The sequence below is a fragment of the Arachis hypogaea genome, chromosome 12, assembly GCF_003086295.3.
Source record: "Arachis hypogaea cultivar Tifrunner chromosome 12, arahy.Tifrunner.gnm2.J5K5, whole genome shotgun sequence".
In the NCBI taxonomy this organism is placed as follows: domain Eukaryota; kingdom Viridiplantae; phylum Streptophyta; class Magnoliopsida; order Fabales; family Fabaceae; genus Arachis; species Arachis hypogaea.
Genome location: NC_092047.1, coordinates 116,815,953 through 116,838,268, shown reverse-complemented (window position 1 = coordinate 116,838,268; position 22,316 = coordinate 116,815,953). Strand labels below are relative to the sequence as shown.

Genomic DNA, 22,316 nt, shown 5'->3' with positions numbered 1-22,316 from the left:
TATTAGTGTTTGGAAAGTAAATTAAAAAAATAAATGTTATAAAAACTTAAAAATAATCATAAATATTTAAAATTTATATTAGTATTTTGTAGGATTATATATCATAAATAATAATTTAAAATTAAATATGATATTTATTATTTTAATGTTTATTCTTAATTTAATTTAAATTTTATTAATTTTTTATTTAAGTAATACTTTATGCCTAAAGTGGTCGATTTCGTTTATCTATCCATTTCAATACAAATTTTAATTACAAATTAATTTACTTCTAATAAATATAAAGAATAATATTCTAAAAGTATTTTATTATAATTTTTTAAGAATTATAATTAATGTTAAAAAAATATTTTATTTAATATTTATTAATTATTATAATAATTAATAAATATTAAATAAAATAAATTTTTATTATTTTTGAGTAAGTTTTTTTATCGAACATTTTCGTCTATCGCATTGTAGGTTTGTCCACAACTGCTCATAATCGTCGTCAAAGTTTTTTCAATTCCATTAATTTGGTATTCGTGTGGTTTTATATATACATTAAATTCGGGGCAAAATACATCAATAAATCATATATACATTAATATTATCTGAATGTTCTAAATTAAAAAATACAACGTTAAAGTTCTAAAGCATGTTTCTATATAAATCGAATCCAATGAATTTAAATTAGGTGAAAAATGTTATTAATAAAAATCGAATCAAGTGGATTCGAATTAAGTGCATGGTTAAAATACAAATAAATCGAATGAATTGGCTTCGATTTATATGTTTGTTTCGTCTCCCATAATTTGAATCTAATGGATTCCATTTGTATGGACTTTGGCTATAAAGTTTTTGTTTTGAAAAATAATTTATTAAATTAGTTTTTAAAAGGTATTTTTTTTTTGAAAAAAAGAGCTCAACACAATAAGATAGAGCAAACAGAACTAGTCAACAACAACCAACATAACTACAAACAACACGAATACGATCCCCAAGTCATCTTCAGCATAGCTATCAACAACCAAAGGGATCCACACTACTCCACTCTTTAGCATTAATGACGGTCATGTTGATAATTTCTTCAACGCCTTTGCTTGTATTCTGGAATATCCTTCTATTCCTTTCCAGTCAAATGTTCTAGAGAATCGCACAGAAGCACCTCAACATCTGCTTTTAAATTTCCTTACTCATCGGTTCTTCTGTCCAACTTAGAAAGTGCTTTTTCATTGAACCCGGACAAGTCCATTGTAGGCCAAAGCTGAAATCCAAGCACTCCACACCTGCCAAGCAAAAGTACAGCCTAGAAACAAGTGATGTATATGTTCCATATCATTATTACATAACACACATGCACAATCTTCCTGAGTGATAATACCAAACCGACTTAGCCTTTCCTTTGTATTCACTCGGCCTATCAGCACAAACCAAGCAAACAGCTCCACTCTTTGTGGAACCAAGCCTTTCCAAATAGTCCTAGTAAAACTGAAACTGGTTACCTCCCCTGGGAGCAATTTCTCCTGTATCACCTACACACATGAGTTAGTTGAAAAAATACCTTGCCTATCAAATTTTCACACCACTCTATCATCTCTGTTATGCACTAGATTTACAGGTCTCAGGGCTTCATGCAATTGACTCAAAAGTTCCAACTCCCATTGAAAGAGCTCTCTCCTCTATTGAAAGTTCCAAATCCACTCAATCCCATCCCAAAACCTACAGTTCCCTACAACAGATCTCCCTTGGTTTGAAACAGAGAAGAGTCTCGAAAACCGATCCTTTAAAGGTCCACCAACAAGCCAAAGATAATTTTTAAATAAACTTTGAATTCCATTAGATCCGAATTATGGGAGACGAAGTTAATCCATTCAATTTATTTGCATTTTAACCATGCACTTAATTCGAATCCACTTGATTCGATTTTCATTCAACAACGTTTTTTACCTAATTCGAATCCATTGAATTCAATTTACTATGTATTTTATTAAATCGAATTTAATCAATTCGATTTATATAGAAATGTGATTTGAAACTTTGACGTTATATTTTTTATTTAAAATATTTAGATAATATTAATGTGTATTTAGTTTGTTAAAGTATTTTTTTGGTGACTAATTTATTAAGGTATTTTGTCCTTAAATTCGTGTTTCAAAGAAAATAAGAAACACAGATACTCCATATGTTTCTTCTTCTTAAGCTATTTTAATAGTTACTTTAAACTATTTTCTTGCGATTTGTCCTTATCTATTTAAGTCAATATACATGTCATTGTTTATTGGACTATAAAGTTTATAATGAAAAATCTCTCTTTTGTACAAAAAGGATAATAAACAACTATTAAATTTATGCTCTAAAGAATTTAAATTTGAGTTAGAAATGTCATTAAAGTAATAAATTTTATACTTATTTTCATAAATTAAATAATAATTTAATCAGGGGCTAAACTAAAATAAACTTTAAAGAAGAATAAAAATTAATTTTATAATAAAAAAATTAAATTAAATATTTTAGGAGACTAAATTAAAATTTTTATCTAATTAATAAAAAAAATTGAGATTTAGAAAGGGCTACTGTCCCCTTTCCTTATACGAGGCTTCACCTCTAAATTTAATTGATATAATATTTTAATTATTTTTTAAAATATATATTATATAAATATAATTAATTATTTTATATTGTATAATTATTTATTATTTTTTACGCTAAAAAAATTTAAATTTTAACTCTTATGTCATTTTAGAAGGCTAAATTTTAATTTATATTAATTTTTTCAATATCAAAAGTCCCAATAATTATTTTTTAGATACTAATGAGTCAAAGAATAATTTTTAATAAATTTTTAAAAATTTGTTATTATTTCGTTTTAAATTTCTAAGTTTATAAAAATATAAATCTTTTAAAATTTAAACTAAAACACAAAAGTTGATTTTTTTTTATATTTTATTTAAAACCAAATAGGGGATAATCCTAATTGGCATTTTTTCAATGTTAACTTTAAAATATATATAATTTAAAAATAAAAAATATCAATAATCTGATCAGTATAAATAGTAAATCAAATCAATTAGATTCGATTTACATGTATATGCTGTATGAATAGTAAATCGAATCAAGTTAATTCAATTTAATGTGTGCTTCCATTATGGTGTAAATCGAATCCACATTAAAAATATATAAATCGAATTTAATTGTTTTAATTTATATAAATTTGTCCATGTAATTTTGATCCTCAAATAAATTTGTTTGTGTAAAATGAACCAATATAATATGAGTATAATTAACATGTGTATTAAAAGGCACATATTAAAATTATTATTAATGAATATCACTACAAGAAACATGCTGAGTAGCGGCGATTTTTTGATAGATTTGCAACAATATTAAACCGCCGCAAAACAACATATCAGTCGTTACTTATGCATAATACAAGTTAATAAAACCATCATGTATGTTAAGCTGTACTTTCTCAATTGTTTGAAAATTGAGGAAAAAGCTAATGAAGTATAGATTAGGCATTCAAAGCAAAATCCTTTTGTTAACAATAAAAAACAGAAATGTACCCGGGAACAAAATTGTTGGCACAAACTTAAACTCCAATGTGATGTTTAAGACTCCTCTTGTATTTTTTGCTTCTTAAACTTCTTTATTTTCTGGGCAAAGTTTAAAGGTGATATTTTTTCATCGATAGCATCTTTCTTGAGTGTTGTTAGTTCTTCTTCACTTTCCCTCTTCTTTGCATTCATGTGCAATTTTTGAAGATAAGTAAAGCACAAATATATATATCTTCAAAAGTATACAAATAAGTTAGAAAATACAAACCTATTAGTATGGGATTGGAAATTAATTCAGAATCCAAATCCACATTAATTAAAAAAAATGGTAAGCATTTTCATCTAAAGAGCAAAGACTTACTTTTGAGGATTTTCATCTGATAGTTGTTGCCGTTCTTCTTGATTGAGAACCATTGAAAAAGAAAACATCCAGAAAATTAAAGTTATAATGCAGAGGCTGAAATTATGACCTTTTTATTTTTCAATGAAATATATTCCATTGAAAAATAAACTAATATAGCAGAATTTCAATATTTTTTTGTGAACATGAACATTCATCTAAAAAATCCTAAGCCACTTACATAGTAAAAAATACTCATTGATTATAAGCATATTCTATAAGTCAAACTTTCTTACAACAAATGCCCAGAAAAATTCTTGCTATTTAAATCTTAATATTGAGTTTGTGAACATAAGTGTGAGTATGAATCATGTGCAAAGTTTTGCAACACAGAAACACATTTGAGTCAGCTAAAACGCAAAACAGAAACATAATGCTTTAGGGAGAAGATGATATGGATATTTGTGCCTGGAGCGAAAATACATGAAGGGTGTATAATATAAGAAATTAGACATCCTAGAAGAATAAAATCAGCATACCTAAAATTGAAATAAATTAATGCACCTCATTTTTAAGAAATCAGTATGATATAGATGAAGATGGGCATCAAGAAGAAAGTACATACTTCTCAATTTGTCTCATCAAGTGAATCCCTTCGCTGAATCCCCTATCAAGATGGTAAGCTGGTGCACTCCCATCCAAACAAACTGTAGAGTAATTTTTAGGGGAAAAAAATTACCAAAATTTATGCCATGAGTTGGCAATAAGAATAATAAGAACACATGTTAAAGGGAAAATTTTTGTTTGCCAAAATTGGATGAATTAATTTATGCCATCTTGCCAATCATAAAGGCGGAAATGTGTAACCTTATCAATTTGGAATAAATGTACAAATCAAAACCGAAATATAATGATGAAGGTAGTGATGAAGTATCTGTGTTTTGTTGGACATTCTTTCCAGCTTTAGCAGCAGGCAGAAGGACATTCTTGCGATAGGCCTTACCATTAACTTGAATAGCACCTTAGCCTCTTGTGATTTTTAGTAATGCAACAGGTGAACCTCCACGTTGTGTAGAATAACAACCATGATCAGTAATCTAAAATAGTAATTACCCAAAATGCATCATACAAATGACTCATTTTCTATAACCAAAATGCAAACTAGATAGATCGTTAGCAACTCAGCCGCCTGTTTAGAATTGCATAAAACAAAAAGTGGAACATCTACCTCTGAAGGTTGTGGTAGGCTTAGAGAAGGGGGTTAAATCTATGTCTTCCTTTTTAGTTGCTGTTATGACCCTTTTAAAATAAATTTGCAATTCTGATTCTGTTTGAACTCAGCAGCGGAAATTTATGAGACAATTTATTTTTGTCTCATGAATATCAGAAAACAGAACTCAGCAGAGAAGAGAAAAACTAACATCAGCATGTATCCTGGTTCGGTTGCCTTGTACTATGCAACCTACATCCAGTCTTCTCCACAACTATGGAAGAATTTCACTATAGTTAACAGTATTACATACACCAATTTCACAGGATTGACCCAATCCTTTCACACTCAAGTTCTAACCTAACTTGACATTGGCTATGCTAATACCTAACTATTCCTCTTAGTGCTAACCCAACTAAGAAAGGGATACCTTACAGGTACAAGATACAAGACACTTAATCAACCTAAAGAAATAAGAAAATAACTCTAGGCTTTTCTCTCAAGTATATCTCTCAGCCTTTTTCCACTCATGGCTTTTTCTTAAACTTTCTCACAATGCCTTTTCTCACAAGAAATTACAGAAAGATAAACTTAGAAAAGTACATTACAATCAGTAAAACATGAAGGAGATTGACTTCATCAGCAGCCTCTTTGCTATGTGCAAAACCAGATTTGCAAACCTCAGATACAGTTCTTCAGTATTGGCCGAATGCTTCTTTGAAAGAAAGTATTATCCAAGTAGAGGAACTTCTTTGCAGAACACAACTCTCAAACTCTGGTTTTCTCTCCTTGCTTCTGAATGAGCAGAAGGTCTTCTTTTATCTCCTTGCATGTTGTTTGGTTCTTCTTCCAAGGTCAACACCTTGAGCCTTGAGCTTCACCAACCACAGATTCACCTTTTTCACATTAAACCTTAGAGTAGAAACTTTGCTTCTGACTTCTTCATCTTGACCGAAAGCCATAAAGCAGTAACCATAGAAATCTTCTCATGGTCAACTTGATCTTAGCCATTGAAAACCAACTTGGTCCCCAAGTCATGTTTAAGACCGTAGATACATAGTAGAGAAGAATAGAAATCCTCTTTCCCTTGTATCCCATTTCGGATAGAGCAGAGAGTTGGGAAGAAGAGATGAAGCCGAGTTGCATGTATGAGGAAATGATTTACCTTTAAACTAAGCTTGATTGGGTTTGAACTGGGTGATTTGATATCTGCCTTTCAAACTTAATCCTTCTCTCTCTTGCTTCTTTGGTGACTAGCTTGGTGAAGAAGCTCTCTCTCTTTCTCTTTCTTACTTTTCTGAAACTCTGATTTGACTAGGACAAAAGAGAGATGAACGTTGCTTTTGGTTAAGCAAAAGAGAGGGATTTGTTTTTCTGAAACCAGATCGGGCTTGGATCGGGTATTGATATGCTTGGCCCGATTTGATTTCTTTGGCTTCTTTCTTTGCTTTTTCTTGGGCTCTTAATTTTGCTTTCAGCCCAACATTTTGTTGATTGCTTTTTATTCCATTTGGGCCAAAGAAAAGTCAAAGATAGAAGCCAAAGCACCAATGATATAAAAAGTCAGCAGCATTTCGCAGTTACTTAGCAAAGCATCAGTCAATCAATCCAAACAAATTGAAATTCAAACTCAAGAAGCTCTTAACAGTATGTCTAACTATGTATAAACTAACACTAATTCTAATCAGAAAATCCTAATTCTAACCTAAACTCAACTAACTGCAGCAAATAATTCTAAACAAATCAAATTAACACTAGAATCAACATATAACTAATCCTAAATTAACTAAAATAGAGAAGAAAAGTTGATATGAGAACCTGAGTCGAATTAATACTAGAGTTGCTCTGTTCTGATTCTACGACTGGGAATGAGAGAGGCATGGGCGAGCTAGAGAGCCACAGGCCCACAGTGCGAGGTTGTAAAGAGGGGAAGAATATGGTCGCAGCGGCGCTGGATGGTAGCCGGCGGCAAGACAGAGAAGGCAGGAGACAGGAGAAGAGAAAGAGAGAAAGGGTTTTCGCGGTGGTTGTTCAACGAAAAAGGTGGTGGTGGTTATGTGGTTCTGACGGAGACGCTGGGGGGTGATGATCGATGGTGGTGCTGCGTGGGGGTCAAAGAGAAGCTAGGGCTGGAAAAGGGGGAGTGATTCAGACTTCAGCGAGTGACGGGACACTTAGAACTGGCTCTCGTCTTGGTTTGATTTGCAGCCGTTGAAAAGCTAACCGCCGTTATCTTGGATCTTTTTGTAGCAGAGCCCAAATCGCTATCCTATTGGCCGTTATCTTGCCAATTTATTGCGATTTGATAAACAGCCGCTAATTAGCCGTCGCTATCATTCGTGTTTGTTTCTGAATAAATTTTTAATTTATTTTAGATAAATATAAAATAAATGTATTTAAAATTTATTTTATATTTTTAATAAAAAATTTTAATTTATAATTTTAAGACATATGATAACAAAATTTCAATTTTAATAAAAATAATAATAGGTAACAAATGAATATCTTGAAAATTAAATAATCATCTTCTATGTCATCAAAGTTTTTCTCAATTCCATTAAATTTGGTCTTCGCTTTGGTTTTATATATACATTAAATTCATATCACTACAACAAAAACGCCATTTAGCGGCGGTTCCTGGAGCCGTTTAGCGGCGGTTTTGAACCGCCGCAAAATATTTCGCGGCAGTTTCATGAAACGCCGGAAGATAGGGCGCGGCAAAACGGATAGCGGCGGTTTTAGTCAACCGCTGGAATAACCGCCGCAAAATGTGAATGGATTTTGCGGTGGTTCTAAACCGCCGCCAAATTTCAGTATTTTCGTTCATAGTTATTGGAATCGGACCGGACCGTCCGGTGGTCCAATTAAACCCGCGCCGGACTATCCAGTGGTCCAATTAAACCCACGCTTCCACCAATAGACCCACAACGTGTGGATCAACTATGTAAAGCCTTCCACAAATGAAGAAGGCAGGGCTCGAACATTGAACCTGGAAGAAAGAAAAGCTTTAACAATGTCATGCTGCCACCAAGCCAAGTGACTCTTCGATATATAGCGCTAATAATTATGTATATCATACGAACATATTTGATTGCAACACAATTTTTTGTTGTATACTTTATATATGATCATAGTTATAAAAGGTACCTTATATATTGGGCAAAATGCACAATTAAACTAATTGAACGACCAAATTACACAATTCTACCAAATTGAAAAACATTACCAGGATATCCCAAAAGCACATTCTTATGTAATTCGAATCAGTCCCATTCGAATGAGACAAACCAACACTAATTCGAATTAGTCCTATTCGAATTAGTAGTGATGCTTGTAATTCAAATTTGTCAAATTCAAATTATGCTTGCATGTAATCTTAGGGGAGTTCAACTTAGGGTGATTCAAATTATGCATGCTAGGACGTCCCTAGTAATTCAAATCGGTCTATTTCAAATTAATTTTAGACCATAGTAGATCGAATTAATTTACATCTATTTATATATGATCCAAGCGTATATAAAGAGTACATTTAATTATATCCATAATAAATTCAATAAAGAATACATTCAATAACAAATAACAAAAATAATAATTATAAATATTTTTTATAAATTATTAAAAATCTAACATTTTCTAAAAATATTTATTAAGATTTAGAATTTAGTCTTTAATATTTAAAATTAGTGAAATATTTGCCAAAAATATTATATTTGTTAGTCAGTTAGCATTATTGAATTTATTAACCATGATAATATGCAGATCATTAATTGGTTTTGTCACGGCCCAAAATGAGCCATGATCGGCGCTCAGGAAATAATCACCAAGCAAGCCTAACCGACTCAAATATAAGTTGAATAAGAAAATTACAAATATTTTAAATAAATTTACAATGTCGAAAATAAATAATTACATATTTTTAACAAACAAAAATAAAATAAATATGGGTGGATCATGCCTGTGACATATGGAGCAGATGACGTCTAAGAACTCAACAATGAATAGATACCCATTGCAGATCATTACTCTTGAATAGAAAGACTCACATAATCAAATATTTATTCCTGAAAAATATTTTTAGAAAAACGGAGTGAGTTTTGCAACTCAGTGACTAGACAGTACATCTATAATTCACATGAGACCATATAAATAGAATTTTAGTTAGAAGATAATAATTTATATAAATAAGTGAATCAATAAGGGAGTTCTCATACAGAAATCAAATCAAAAGTCCACACTTGGGCGGCTCCACCTCTATGGGTAGCCCTTTCCTCTTGTGTGTTCTAACGGAATATCAGATCTAACGTGTGGCCTACACGTTAGGCTAGCAACACCCCTGCTAGCTGGAGTCTGAGTTAGATGCATCTAAGTTAATGTCATAACTGCCGTTAACTACGGTTTTCTAATACAAGCCTCCCAAACCAATTCAAAACATATAAATTCAAATATAATAAATCTTTGATCTTTCAAATACATACGGTATTGAATCAAATCAAATAATACTTTCTCATAAGAAATCCTTTCTAATCATAACTTCTTCAATCATAAGTAATTTCAAACACATTTCACAATTTCAAAGTCAATAAGTACTAACAAATACTTCAATGCTTCAAAAGTATATATTCGAGTAAAATCAAATGTTCTAAAATAATATAAAACTTCATCAAATATATATATAGTCTCATGTAAAATTTCTAAGATATGAACTTCATAAAAATATTTTTTTTCAATTATAATAAATTAATTATTCTAATCAAATCAAAGTTCTTCAACAATAGTTTTATAAATGTAATTAGAAACTCAGAATAGCATAAACAAAAAAAAAATTAACGGTTATAAATGTAAAGCCTACTCACAAATTGGTCCCAAGGGACCGAAGAAACCAAACCAGAGTGCCAAGGAAGGTTGAAGTAGAACGGAATGAAAGAGCACGAAATTTGGACCGAGGTAGTAGCAACAACTTCGATTTCTCACTGCAGCAACCTCAACAACAGCCCTATTATCAATAACATAGAGCAACCACAATAACAATGGCAGCGAATCTAATAGCCTACGGTGGCTTAAAACTAAGCAAAGACAAAAGGGACACCAAACATGATAGGACAGAGTCAATAATAGAGCTTTATGGCAAGACAAGGTAGAACAAGTTTAGTCTTACCAAAGGAAATAAGAGGATGGAGCATCAGCAGCTCCGGTGACCCCCGACAGGCAAGGACAGAACAGGCAGAAGCAAAGCTGAGCTAGGACAAACTTGCAGAGGTTCCAACAGCGGCTTCCGGCGACGTCAGCACGATCCCCAGTGACCAGAGGCACGGTGGCGCAGCTTGCGACAACGGCGGAGGTGTACCAGCTCCCTTTCCTTGCGAGACTCTCCTCTCTCTAACCATTGTGTTTCTCTCTCTCTAAGAGCTCCTCTCTCTCTCTTCGAAGCCCCATACCTGCAGCCGCGACAGCAACAACGAAGCTCCCCTTCCAGCGGCAGGGACGGTCTCTAGGGACAGCACCTCCTCTATCGCGCCTCTTCCTTTCTCCTTCCCCCATTTCCTGTTTCGAACTCCTTCTCCCTCTCCCTACCTGATCCGCGGCAACGACGGCGACGTCCAGCCTCACCGGTGTCACCCCCTTCTCCCCCTCTTCTTCCTTTCTTCTCCCTCTCTGTTTTCTCTCGCTATTTTTCTTTCTTTCATTCTCAGCAGGGTATGTGTGTGTGTGTTAGGAGAGGGTTAGGGTTTAGAAAAGGGGTAAAGGGTAGTTTAGGTATTTTGATAAAATTAAAGGGTATATGTAAAATGTTTCAAAACAACTTGAGATGTTACAGGTTTTATATAAAAATATTTTTATTCTATTTAGTATTTAATTTTGGTAAAATATTAATTAATTTTGAATTTTGTTATTATGAATTCTTATATCTAAGAATACAGGTTAAGATTGTTATTAATAAAAATTTTAAATTTTTTATTTTAATAAATGCTCAACAAATCATTAAAATAAAAAATTTAAAATTTAAAATGATAATTTTGGTAAAATTATAAAATTTTGAATTTTTAATGATTTGTAGAAAATATTTTTAATTATTATTTTTAATAATTTATAAAAAATATTTATAATTATTATTATTTTTATTTATTATATTTATTATGGATATTATTAAATGTACTTTTCATTGTACTCTTTATATACTTTTGGACCATATATAAATTGATATAACAATGATTTAAACATATGTAGCTTAAGATAGTAGTGTTTACTTAACTAGATTATACCCAGATGGTTATTACTAAAGAAAACATTGCAATATGTGGTAATACGCATTTTGCGGCGGTTTAAACAAAACCGCCGCAAAATGTAAAACAATAACTCACCCGGGTACATATAGCGGCGGTTTTCGAAAAGACGCCGCGAAATGCAAACCTAATTGAAATATAGCGGCGGTTCAAGAAAACTGCCGCTAAATGTCGGCCTGATTGCAGCCCCACCCCTAACCGCCGCTATATGTGCCGCAGGTTGTCGTTTCGCAACGGTTTCACACAACCGCCGCAAAATAACCGTCGCTATCTTAAAAAATTATTGTAGTGTATTTTAAATTACATAAAAATTTAAGTATAATTAATTAATTTAATTTAATTTAATTTTATTTAATAATTTTTAATTATTAATTTTATATAAAATTAACTGCATTTGAATTTTCACCTTTAAATTAAAGTAAATAAGAAACGATACTCCATATGTTTCTTTTCTTCTTCCCAAGTCTATATCAATAATTACTTTGAACAATTTTCTTGCATTTCGTCCTCATCTATCTAAATCAATATAAAAGTCATTGTTTATCGGTCTATATAGTTTACAATAAAAAATCTATCTTTAGTACAGAAAAAAATAATAAAAAGCCATTCGATTTCTTGTTATAATTGTTAATATATAAAAGTATATTTAATATTTTTTTTGTTAAGTTTACGGTAGAAATAGAAAATAGTCAAAATACCAAACGCTTTGACCGTTCTTTTTATTTTAACCATAATAAATATTAACTCAATAAAATAAAAAATAATAAATAAATTTTTAATTTTTTAAATATGAGACATTTAAATTTTTACCTTTAAAATAGATAAAAACAAATTAATTTTTTTAAAAAATTTAAATGTTTCACATTTTAAAAATAAGATATATTTTTATATTTTTAATTAATCAAAAATTTATTTGTTTCAGATAAAAAATTAAAACCTATTTTTTTTATTTTAAAATAAAATAAAAATGTGAAACTGTCAACTTCAGCCACACAATAATGTAAAGGTCTGAGAGCTCTGTGAGAAGAGAGCGGTTCTATCTCATTAATTTGGTAGAAATATTTGATAATAAAAAAATTAATTAAAAATAATTAAAAATTATTTTATTTAATATTTATTAATTATTTTTAAAAATAATAAATATTAAATAATATAAATTTAGATTTTTTTCTAAAAAATAATATAAATACTAGATATACAGTTTTTAATTGCTTTTTTCGGACCAGTTTTTAGTAAGTAATTATTATACAAATCTTTCTGGGAATTTCAGAAAGTATCATTAATTAGCGTCTTTTGACAATCCAAAATTCCAAACAAACACTATATAACATTTTTTCTTGTCTAAAATATTAAATGTCTTAAATGGATTGAAAAAAAAGTTTCAAAATCTTATATAACTAGTATTTTTATCCGTAATACTACTATAGAAATATAAATTTTTTAAAATTATATCAATCATGATATTATAGATTATGCCATAAAATTTATAACATTAAACTATATTTACAAAATGGTCATAAGGAATAAAAATCTCCGTCGACTAATTAAGAAAACCAGGGTCTTTGTAAATAAAAACAAAATTAAATAATAAGTTTTTAATTATTATTTTCATATAAAAGAGTTTAATTTTTTACTAATAATTAATTTTAACATTTGTTATCTAAAATTTTAAAGGATTTAACGTATATACTTTTATATTTGATTAGGTATTAAATTTGTTATACAAATAGAAATAATTAATTTTTATGCTTGCTATTTAAAAATAATATTTTTTCTATATATATAAAAATATAATTAGATCTTATCATAAAAAAATTATATTAATAGTTATAAAATTAACTCAAATTTATTTTTGTTTTAAAACAATTGAATCTTGATTATAACTTTTAATCACAACATTAGTATTTTTTCTAAATTATATATAATAAATATTTGAAGAAAAATAAGTGAAAATATAGGTTAGAAAGATAAGCAATAAAAATTTAAAATTAAATAAAATAATATGCATATAATAATATTTTTTATTTAAATTATATTATATTGTTAATTTTATTTTTTTTAGAATAGAAAGGTAGAAAAAAAATAGAGAATAAGAGAAAAGAGAGAGAAAGATAAAGAAGAAGAATAAGAGAGAGAGAGTTTGTTAATTTTAAAAGTTAAAAAAATTATTTTAATTATAATAAAAAATTATCTGGTGACACTTGATTTATCAAATTACTAATATAAAATATAAATTATAAATTATATATATATAATGAGAAGGAGAGAGAGAGAAATAGAAAAAAAGAGGGAGGTAGATAAGAAAATATAAGAAGAATGTTTACTAATTTTTTAGAAAAATATTTTCTCTAAATTTTAATAAGAGAGTGTCATGTGACACATTTTAGTTATTAAATTAGTTAGTAATATATAAATATAATATAGCTACATTTTAATTTAATTTAATTTGAATGCAATTAGAGAATGTCATGTATATTTTGATTGTCAAATTTGTAATTAGTCATTGATAATGATATATAAGAAAGATAGAGTAAGTGAAGGAATAAGAGAGATAGAGAAAGAAAAAAAGAAGAGAGGAGAGCTCTTAATTTTAGTTAGAACAAGTGTAATAGCCCGTGCCATACACGTGATAAGATTGAAATTATAATTTTAAATTTTTTTGTTAAGATTAATTTGAATTATAATAATTTGATTAATAAAAATGTAACATATTATGTATTGTTTGTTTTTTCTTAATCTAATATTAAATGTATTAACTCTAAAATAGTTATTAATTAGTTTTAGTAATTTACTTTTTTTAATAAATCAAACATATATACTCAATGTGACCATAAATAACCTAGTAATACTTAGACCCACCAACAAATTTTTATATGTTGTTTTATTGTCAAGTAAGAACATATCAAAATCAGCTCAAAATAAATAATAAATTATTAGAGAATCCTAATGCACAAAATTCTCTAATAAACAATAAACAATTTAAACCCACTAAAAAATAACTCAATACTTTTCTTTGATACCTGCAAAATATATACCTAAAATAATATTATATCAATGTTAGTATACAGTTTTACAATTATCGACCGTATTTACTATACGTGATTCCTTCTTAAAAGTTATTCTACATACGTATGTAGTCGAAAGATAAATTACTGGACTTTATTTTATTTTTTTAAATTACTATAATTATGCATTATTCATTAAATGCTACTTGTAATATAATTGTAATATTGTAATATAATTATAATAAAGATATTTTTCTAAAATAAATTTAGAAGAGAGAATAGTGCTTTCATTTTGGAAGGAAAATGAATTCACGAGAAATTGACACTTCACTTTTATTAGTTGATAATGTATTAAATATTGATTTTATATAATTATAATAAAGATATTTTTCTAAATTAGTATAATCATGCATTATTCGTTAAATGTTAATTGTAATATAATTATAATAAAGATATTTTTCTAAAATAAATTTAGAAGAGAAAATAGTGATTTCATTTTAGAGGAAAAATGAATTCATGAGGAATTGACACTTCACTTTTATTAGTCGGAGGAAAAATCCAATTTTAATATATTTTTCTCTAATCATATATCCACTGTTTTCTTTCCTTCGTTTCAGCATTTTGAACTTGAGTTTAAGTTATCGTAATTCTCACTTCTCAGTCATTCTATTAGATGTAGTTGATAAATATTGAAATTCTTTGATTAATATAGGAGAAAAATATATTATTATATGATAGAATTAATATGAGTATATTTTGTTATTAAATACACAAAGTTAATGTAAAATAAAATTACACATAAAAAAGCAAATAAAATAAAATTAAAATAGCAAAATCGATAAAAAGATTATTTTTACAATTTTATTTTGTCATTTTTATGTGTAGAAAATTAGAAAATAATAAACTTTTGACTAAATTAATTTTATATTTGTTGTATTCAAATTAAATAAGTAATAAATTATATTATTTTAATTTATTCCTTAAATTTATATATCATAAAAATCAAATCAATATACATAATTTTAAATTGTGTGATACTTAAATATCTAATCAAATCAATTAGTTGATATAATTAATGCATCATAATGAATTGTATTTAATGAATTAAACAAAATAAATTAAGAAACATTCTCAAAAACATGTTACGTTGACTCTATCATTAAATGTAAAAAAATCAATTTTTATATAATAGAATCGATAATATAATAGACGGCGAGAAAGAGAAAGATAAACATTTTAAATCCTATGTTGTTTCATTTGGATGTTGTAATATGGATATTACATTATTTTACTTATTCTACCCGATGGACCTTTTTGCAATTTTATTTCAGTATCAATAGAATTTCACTACCTTTTAGTAATAAATTAAAATTCAAAATAAAACTAAAAAAAAAGTAAAGAATATAAAATTATTGATTGAAATTTTATTTTATTTTTTATCATTATAACAGGTATTTTTATTTAATATACCAACACCGTACAAAATTAATCATAAAAAAAGTATAAAATATAAATAAATATACTGAATTAAGAGATAAAATTATATTTGTTATTTCATTTTTACTTTTACCAGCACAATAGAATATCATGTACTCAACATAATTTAAGATGCAAATTATAATTAATTATATTTTTATTTTAAAATATTTAAAATTAATCTTAATATAAATAAAAATAATTTAATATATTAAATAAATTAATAGAATAATATAAGTTAACTACTTTTTTGATTAATTTTTTTTTACTACCTTTAAAATTATGACTTTTTTTTTTAATTTGACCATGAAATAAAATTAGAGTTGTTGGTCTACACCATTAAAAAAAAAATAATACTATGTAATTACATTTGTACATATAATATAGTCCTAAATTTTTATATGCAAAATTTAAGATTCTGTATTTCTTTGTTTATGTCATAAATAAGTATTATTTACAATGATTCGTATTGATTTAAAAGCTTAAAAACTTTTGTATGTATTAATTTTATATTTAATATTAAAACATGAAAATTTACTATGTTATTTTACTATTAATGTATGTAGTATTACATTATAAAATACAAAAACTAAAATGATTATTATATATCTTAGATGGATTGAACTAAATATAAAAATATAAAACAGAATTGTATTATTAAATTTTAGTAATTTTAATTATTTAATAATATAAAATAAGATAGAAGTGATTATTTATAATTGAATAGTTTTAGTTAATTAGACTAAAAAAAAATCAAAAAATAGTCTAAATAAAAAGCCAAATTAACTTTAATATTAAATTCATTAATATGATTTTAATTTTATATAATAATTAGATAATAAATTAGTAAAAGCAAATGGAAGGATAGCTTTAATTAGTATTTGATAAAATTTATTTAGAATAATTAAAAAAAGTAAAAGTATGATATTATTAAAAATAATATATTTTTATGTTTAAAATATATTTAAATAAAATATTTGTAAAATATAAAATTTAGAATAACATAGTTTCATGAATATTAATCATTAATCAATTATGAACTAACATAAAATTATAATACACTTTATTGACGAAAAAATCAACAATTAATATTAATAAATATAAAAATCATCCAACCACTTTGATTAAAAGTATGAGTGGTTAATTATTATTTATTATTAATAATATTTTGTTCATAACTAAAACTAAAAATATAATTATTCAGATTTAGATTTTAGAAGAATAAACGTATAAGTAACAAATAATCTATTTTATCATACATATTATAAATTAATGAATTAAACTAACTGATATAATGAATTATAATTAATTAATTGGTATAAATTATAATAAATTATATGATATTTAAAAATAAAATAAAATAAATAAGAAGAAAATAAAAAGAGATAAAAGACTACAATAAAATAAATTGAGTGTGAGAGTTTTATTTTTATTTTTTACAAATTTTATATCACATCCGTTTCAATAATAATAAATAAAAATACATCAATTTGATATCTAAGAGAAAATGATGAGATAAAATCATAACACAGTTCTAAAACAAAATCTTAAATTAAACCATAATATCATTGCACAACACAAATTGAAAGTAATTTCACACTATAATATACCACACAAATAAGTAAATGACTTAAGTTTAATTACGGAATTTTTTTTATTTATGCATACATGATAACATCATGGTCTATAAATGCTTCATGAATAACGTATCATATATTACTCTGAATGATGAGCACGAGAGTTGAAGAGTGTGTAGTGGTTTGCGTCCACGATAGTTGCCTTCTTGCGACGACGCCTCATAGAAAGAAAAAAATTGTTGTAAAAGCTATCTAATAAAAGAGTAATTGATAAATAAATGATATTTTCTTTTAGCATATATGGTCTTTTATAGTGGTAAAATAAAAATAGAAGGAATAAAATTTTATATTTTAATATTCGGAATAGAATTTGATATTTATCGTAATAAAATTAAATAACTAATCAGTCATAATTCATGTATTTAAATACATAAAATAAATTAAATAAAAATATTTTTAAGAATTAATCAAATCAGTTAGTTGATACAAATAATTAGTATAATTGATTTTATTTGATTTATTAAATTTAAAAAAATAAATTAGAAAATAATTAATTGAATTAATTAGTTGATATAATTAATTTATTACAATTGATTGGATTTAATAAATTAAAAAAATAAATAGAAAAACATATGAGACAATAATTTTTTTAACTAAATTAATCTGTATTTACTGTATTTAATCATTAATCATTATAAGTAACAAATCATCTATGCTATTATGTACCTTATAAATTAATGAATTAAAATAATTGATATAATAAATTACAATTATTTGATTGATATGAATTATAATAAATCGTGTGATATTTAAATATCTAATTAAATCCATTAGTTGATATAATTAATTTACTGTAATAAATTGTATTCAATGAATTATAAAAAAATAAATTAAGAAACACGCTCAAAAGTAGTGACGGATTCAGAAATTTTAAATAGTAGAGGTAAACATATAGCATATAAAAATAATAAAAAATATTTATAAATATATCAAAATATATAAAAAATAAATAATATAAAAATATCAAATATTAAATAATTTTTATGTAATCATTATTAATATTAATATATTGATAAATAATAATATGATTATTAATTTATCTTTCTGTAAATTAAATGTAATAATAATAATAAATGAAATTAATCAAAATATAAATAGGTTATCTTCTAATCAATAATAAAAGTGAAATATATTTTTTTATGAATTATATACAATAAATGATATTTTAAAAAAAATTCTATACTAAATTTCTCATATCCTCATTATATATTTTATAGATTATTTAATTATTTAATAAAAGAAAGACAAAAAATTAATTCCAAATAATAATAATAATTATAATAATGATAGAATTAGTTACTTAGATAGATAAAAGTACAAAATGCGTTAATATTTTAATTGATTTTTATTTTAATTTATGTTTGAGAACTAATTATCAAAATAGATATCCAATACAAAATTCTTCTATTTACTGGTAAATATTAAAGTGGAATTGAAAAAAACACAGAGATATAACCTTTAACTAAATAAATCTATTAATTAAATAATGTTACAATAATATTTTGTTTTTACTAAGTTAATTTAATATATAATTTTATCTTATATTTTTAGATATAAATTAGAGTCTAATTTTAATTATTGATAGTATAAAATATTTTATATAATTGTTTAATTATGTCTATTTTTTTGGATTGTCATTTAGGTGAATGCAATCAATATAAAAGATAGTTATTTTTTATGATATGATATTACGTCGTTGAATATTTGTGTAAAACTACTTTACACTAATAGTGTATCAAAATTATAAATTGTACCTTAAAAGGATCAACTTTGATGAAAAACGAAGAATACATTCTTATTCTATGAAGTAGTAAAAGAAAAATAATAAATATAAAATTATGAGTTGACTCTCAAATTTAGATTCATGTACCACAGAAAAACACTATATATAGACTTTAGTAAAACAAAAATAAATATATAAATTATTTATTATTAAGATAATTTTTTATTATATACAGTAATTACACATCATATATTAATTTTGTTAAAATTATATAATTTTTCATAATATGATTAGAATCATTATCTTCTATCATAATCAGAGAAACTCCGACAATGAATAAGAATATTATACCTGATATACACAGATTGAAATATAAATATATGTCTTAAAATTTAGAAATATAAATTCTATTATATCTTCCTAAACAAACCTAAACAACTCTACACTAATAGCCCGTGCCATGTCGTGTTTTTCAAGACTTATATTTAGGAACATATAGAATTTTAATAATAATACACATGTAATTGAAATAGTTTATATACGGATTTTTCAAGTTATTATTATTATTATTATTATTATTATTATTATTATTATTATTATTGGATAATAAATAAGAATTAGAATTATATTAATATTTTTAAAATTAATATAATTAAAATAAATAAAAATATTTAAAATTAACGTGCGTTATTAATATCATAAAATTTGATCATTTTATGATTAGATTCAAATATTCTTATCATGATTACTACGACCGGTGCAATTATCATATCATTATTATTATTATTATTAAAATAATTAAAAATATTTTCAATTGATAATTGATAAGTAGTTTAATAATGCATAAATATTGATTTGATATAATTATAATAAAGATATGTTTCTAAATTAGTATAATTATGTATTATTGATTAAATATTAATTATAATAAAAATATTTTTTATAAAATAATATAGAATAGAGAATAGAAAAGTTCATTTTGGAGGAAAAACGGAGTCATGAGAGCTCGACACCTCACCTTCATTAATTGGAGGAAAATCCAATTTTAGTATATTATAAGTAGATGAAAAAGTGACATATGACAAATTTTTGTTGTAAAATTAGTAATATATAATAGAACAATAGATATAATAGGTGAGCACCATATATTTTTGTATATTTTATGTGTTTTAATTTGTGTATGTTATATCGAAATAATTGATCAACAGAATAATCAAAATTTTCACATCACAATAATCAAAATTTTAATAAAAAAAAAATCGGCAACCATTGTAATTTTATAATTCTATTCATATCACAATTATAAATATAAATTTAATTATCATCACTTTTAATATATTTCTACTTTTTCAAGAAAGATCATGATGGAAAAAATTTATTATATCCATGACTAGAAAAGCAAATGACTTGAGACAGGCCCTGTTGATCAATGGAGCAGCGGTGGTATACTCTGAGGTGGTAAAATATCAATTCAAATTTAGTTAATATTTGTGAGGTGGTATACTCTGTTCATATCTAAAGAAGTTCTCAGGGTCAACTTTGGTTTTGACCTGCACCAGTTTATCAAAATTCTCTCTAAAAAACTTGGCTCCATAAATTCGAGCGGCGTCAACATTGGTTGTTCCATTGCTTGGATTGGCTCCAATATCTCTGTCCCTGTAGTTAAGGTAAGCCTGTCTTGGCGATTTCGAAACAAAAGGAGTCATAATCTTATACATGGACCTTAAAATATTCAAGTTATGATTAATGGCATCCTCTCCATCTTGATACCAAGTTAACATGTACTGAATCTGGAACAAGTTCCCTGATCTATGAGGAAACGGAGTAGCCGAAGCTGGAATGTCCCACATTCTTCCACCATAGGGGTTCCATTCCATGATCATTACCTCACTCTCGATGAACTTTTTCCATACAGATTGCAAACCCTCTTTTGAAATAACTTTCTGCACATAATCTGATTTGGCCTTAAAATAGGAGTCAGCAGGTCTTGATGATTCGTATAGCAACGCTTCTGCTACTGTTCCGATTGGATATTCTGCAAAGAAAAGAGTGCTGTTGACCCAAGGCAATTCAAAGCAATCACTTTTGGTTAATCCCAGTTCTGGAAAACTTTTTTTCATCAAACTCAGAAGTCTATCGACTCGTCCCAGGAACTCGCAGACGAAGGAAACTCGAACCGTCTTTTGACGCACCTCGATCTGGAGTCTGATGAAAATATCCCTGTGGAGCTTCGGTGCAACATGTTGCCACTTGTAAACAAGATCCGAGCCGCCTTGTTCCAAGGTCCTGTTCAACCTGAACACCGTCACCACAGGAGGAACTTCCACCAGCTTCATCGTCCACGAGACAATCACACCGAAACTGGCACCTCCACCTCCTCTTATGGCCCAGAACAGATCCTCCCCCATTGATTTTCTGTCAAGGATATTACCATTTACATCCACGATTTTTGCATCAATTATATTGTCTACGGCGAGGCCGTATTTTCTCATGAGGATGCCATAGCCACCGCCGCCGAAGTGGCCGCCGGTGCCGACGGACGGACAGATTCCGCCAGGAACGCCGTGAACGTTGCTGTTCTGCGCGACTTTGTAATAAAGCTGGCCAAGTGATGCGCCGGCTTCAACCAAAGCGGTGGCATTTTGAATGTTGACGTGAATGGATTTAAAAGTGTACATGTCGAGAAGAACGAAGGGAACATCTGATACGTAGGAGTAGCCTTCGTAGTCATGGCCGCCGCTTCGGATTCTGAGCTGAAAGTTGCTGGCTTTGGAGCATACAACCGCCGCCTGAATGTGCGATTCGTGAAAAGGGGTTATGATGGCGATGGGTTTGGGCGTGTATGGTCTGTTGAACCTCTTGTTGCGGGTGTGGAGGCTGAGGATGTCGGAAAAGGATGAGTTGTCTCTGGTGTATAGCGCTCCGGTCACGCTAACAGGAGCTGATGGATTTTTCCATCTCTTGTTTGAGAGGCAAGTGTGAAAGTAAGCATCTGAGTTTGCATGTAAAACGGAAGATTGAAGAAGAAGAACAATGGTGGGTGCTAGCAGAGTTGAAAGGAGAAGAAACGACAAGGATGATGATGATGTCACCATTGTTGTTATGAAA

General features: G+C 27.2%; 1 protein-coding gene across 1 annotated transcript; it reads right to left on the bottom strand.

Annotated features, from left to right (window-relative positions):
• Positions 1–20,631: 20,631 nt before the first annotated feature.
• On the bottom strand, positions 20,632–22,316 carry LOC112728621 (berberine bridge enzyme-like 17). The gene has a single exon (XM_025778844.3). It carries the CDS (start codon positions 22,301–22,303, stop codon positions 20,690–20,692), a length of 1,614 nt encoding a protein of 537 aa, XP_025634629.1. The 5' UTR covers positions 22,304–22,316; the 3' UTR covers positions 20,632–20,689.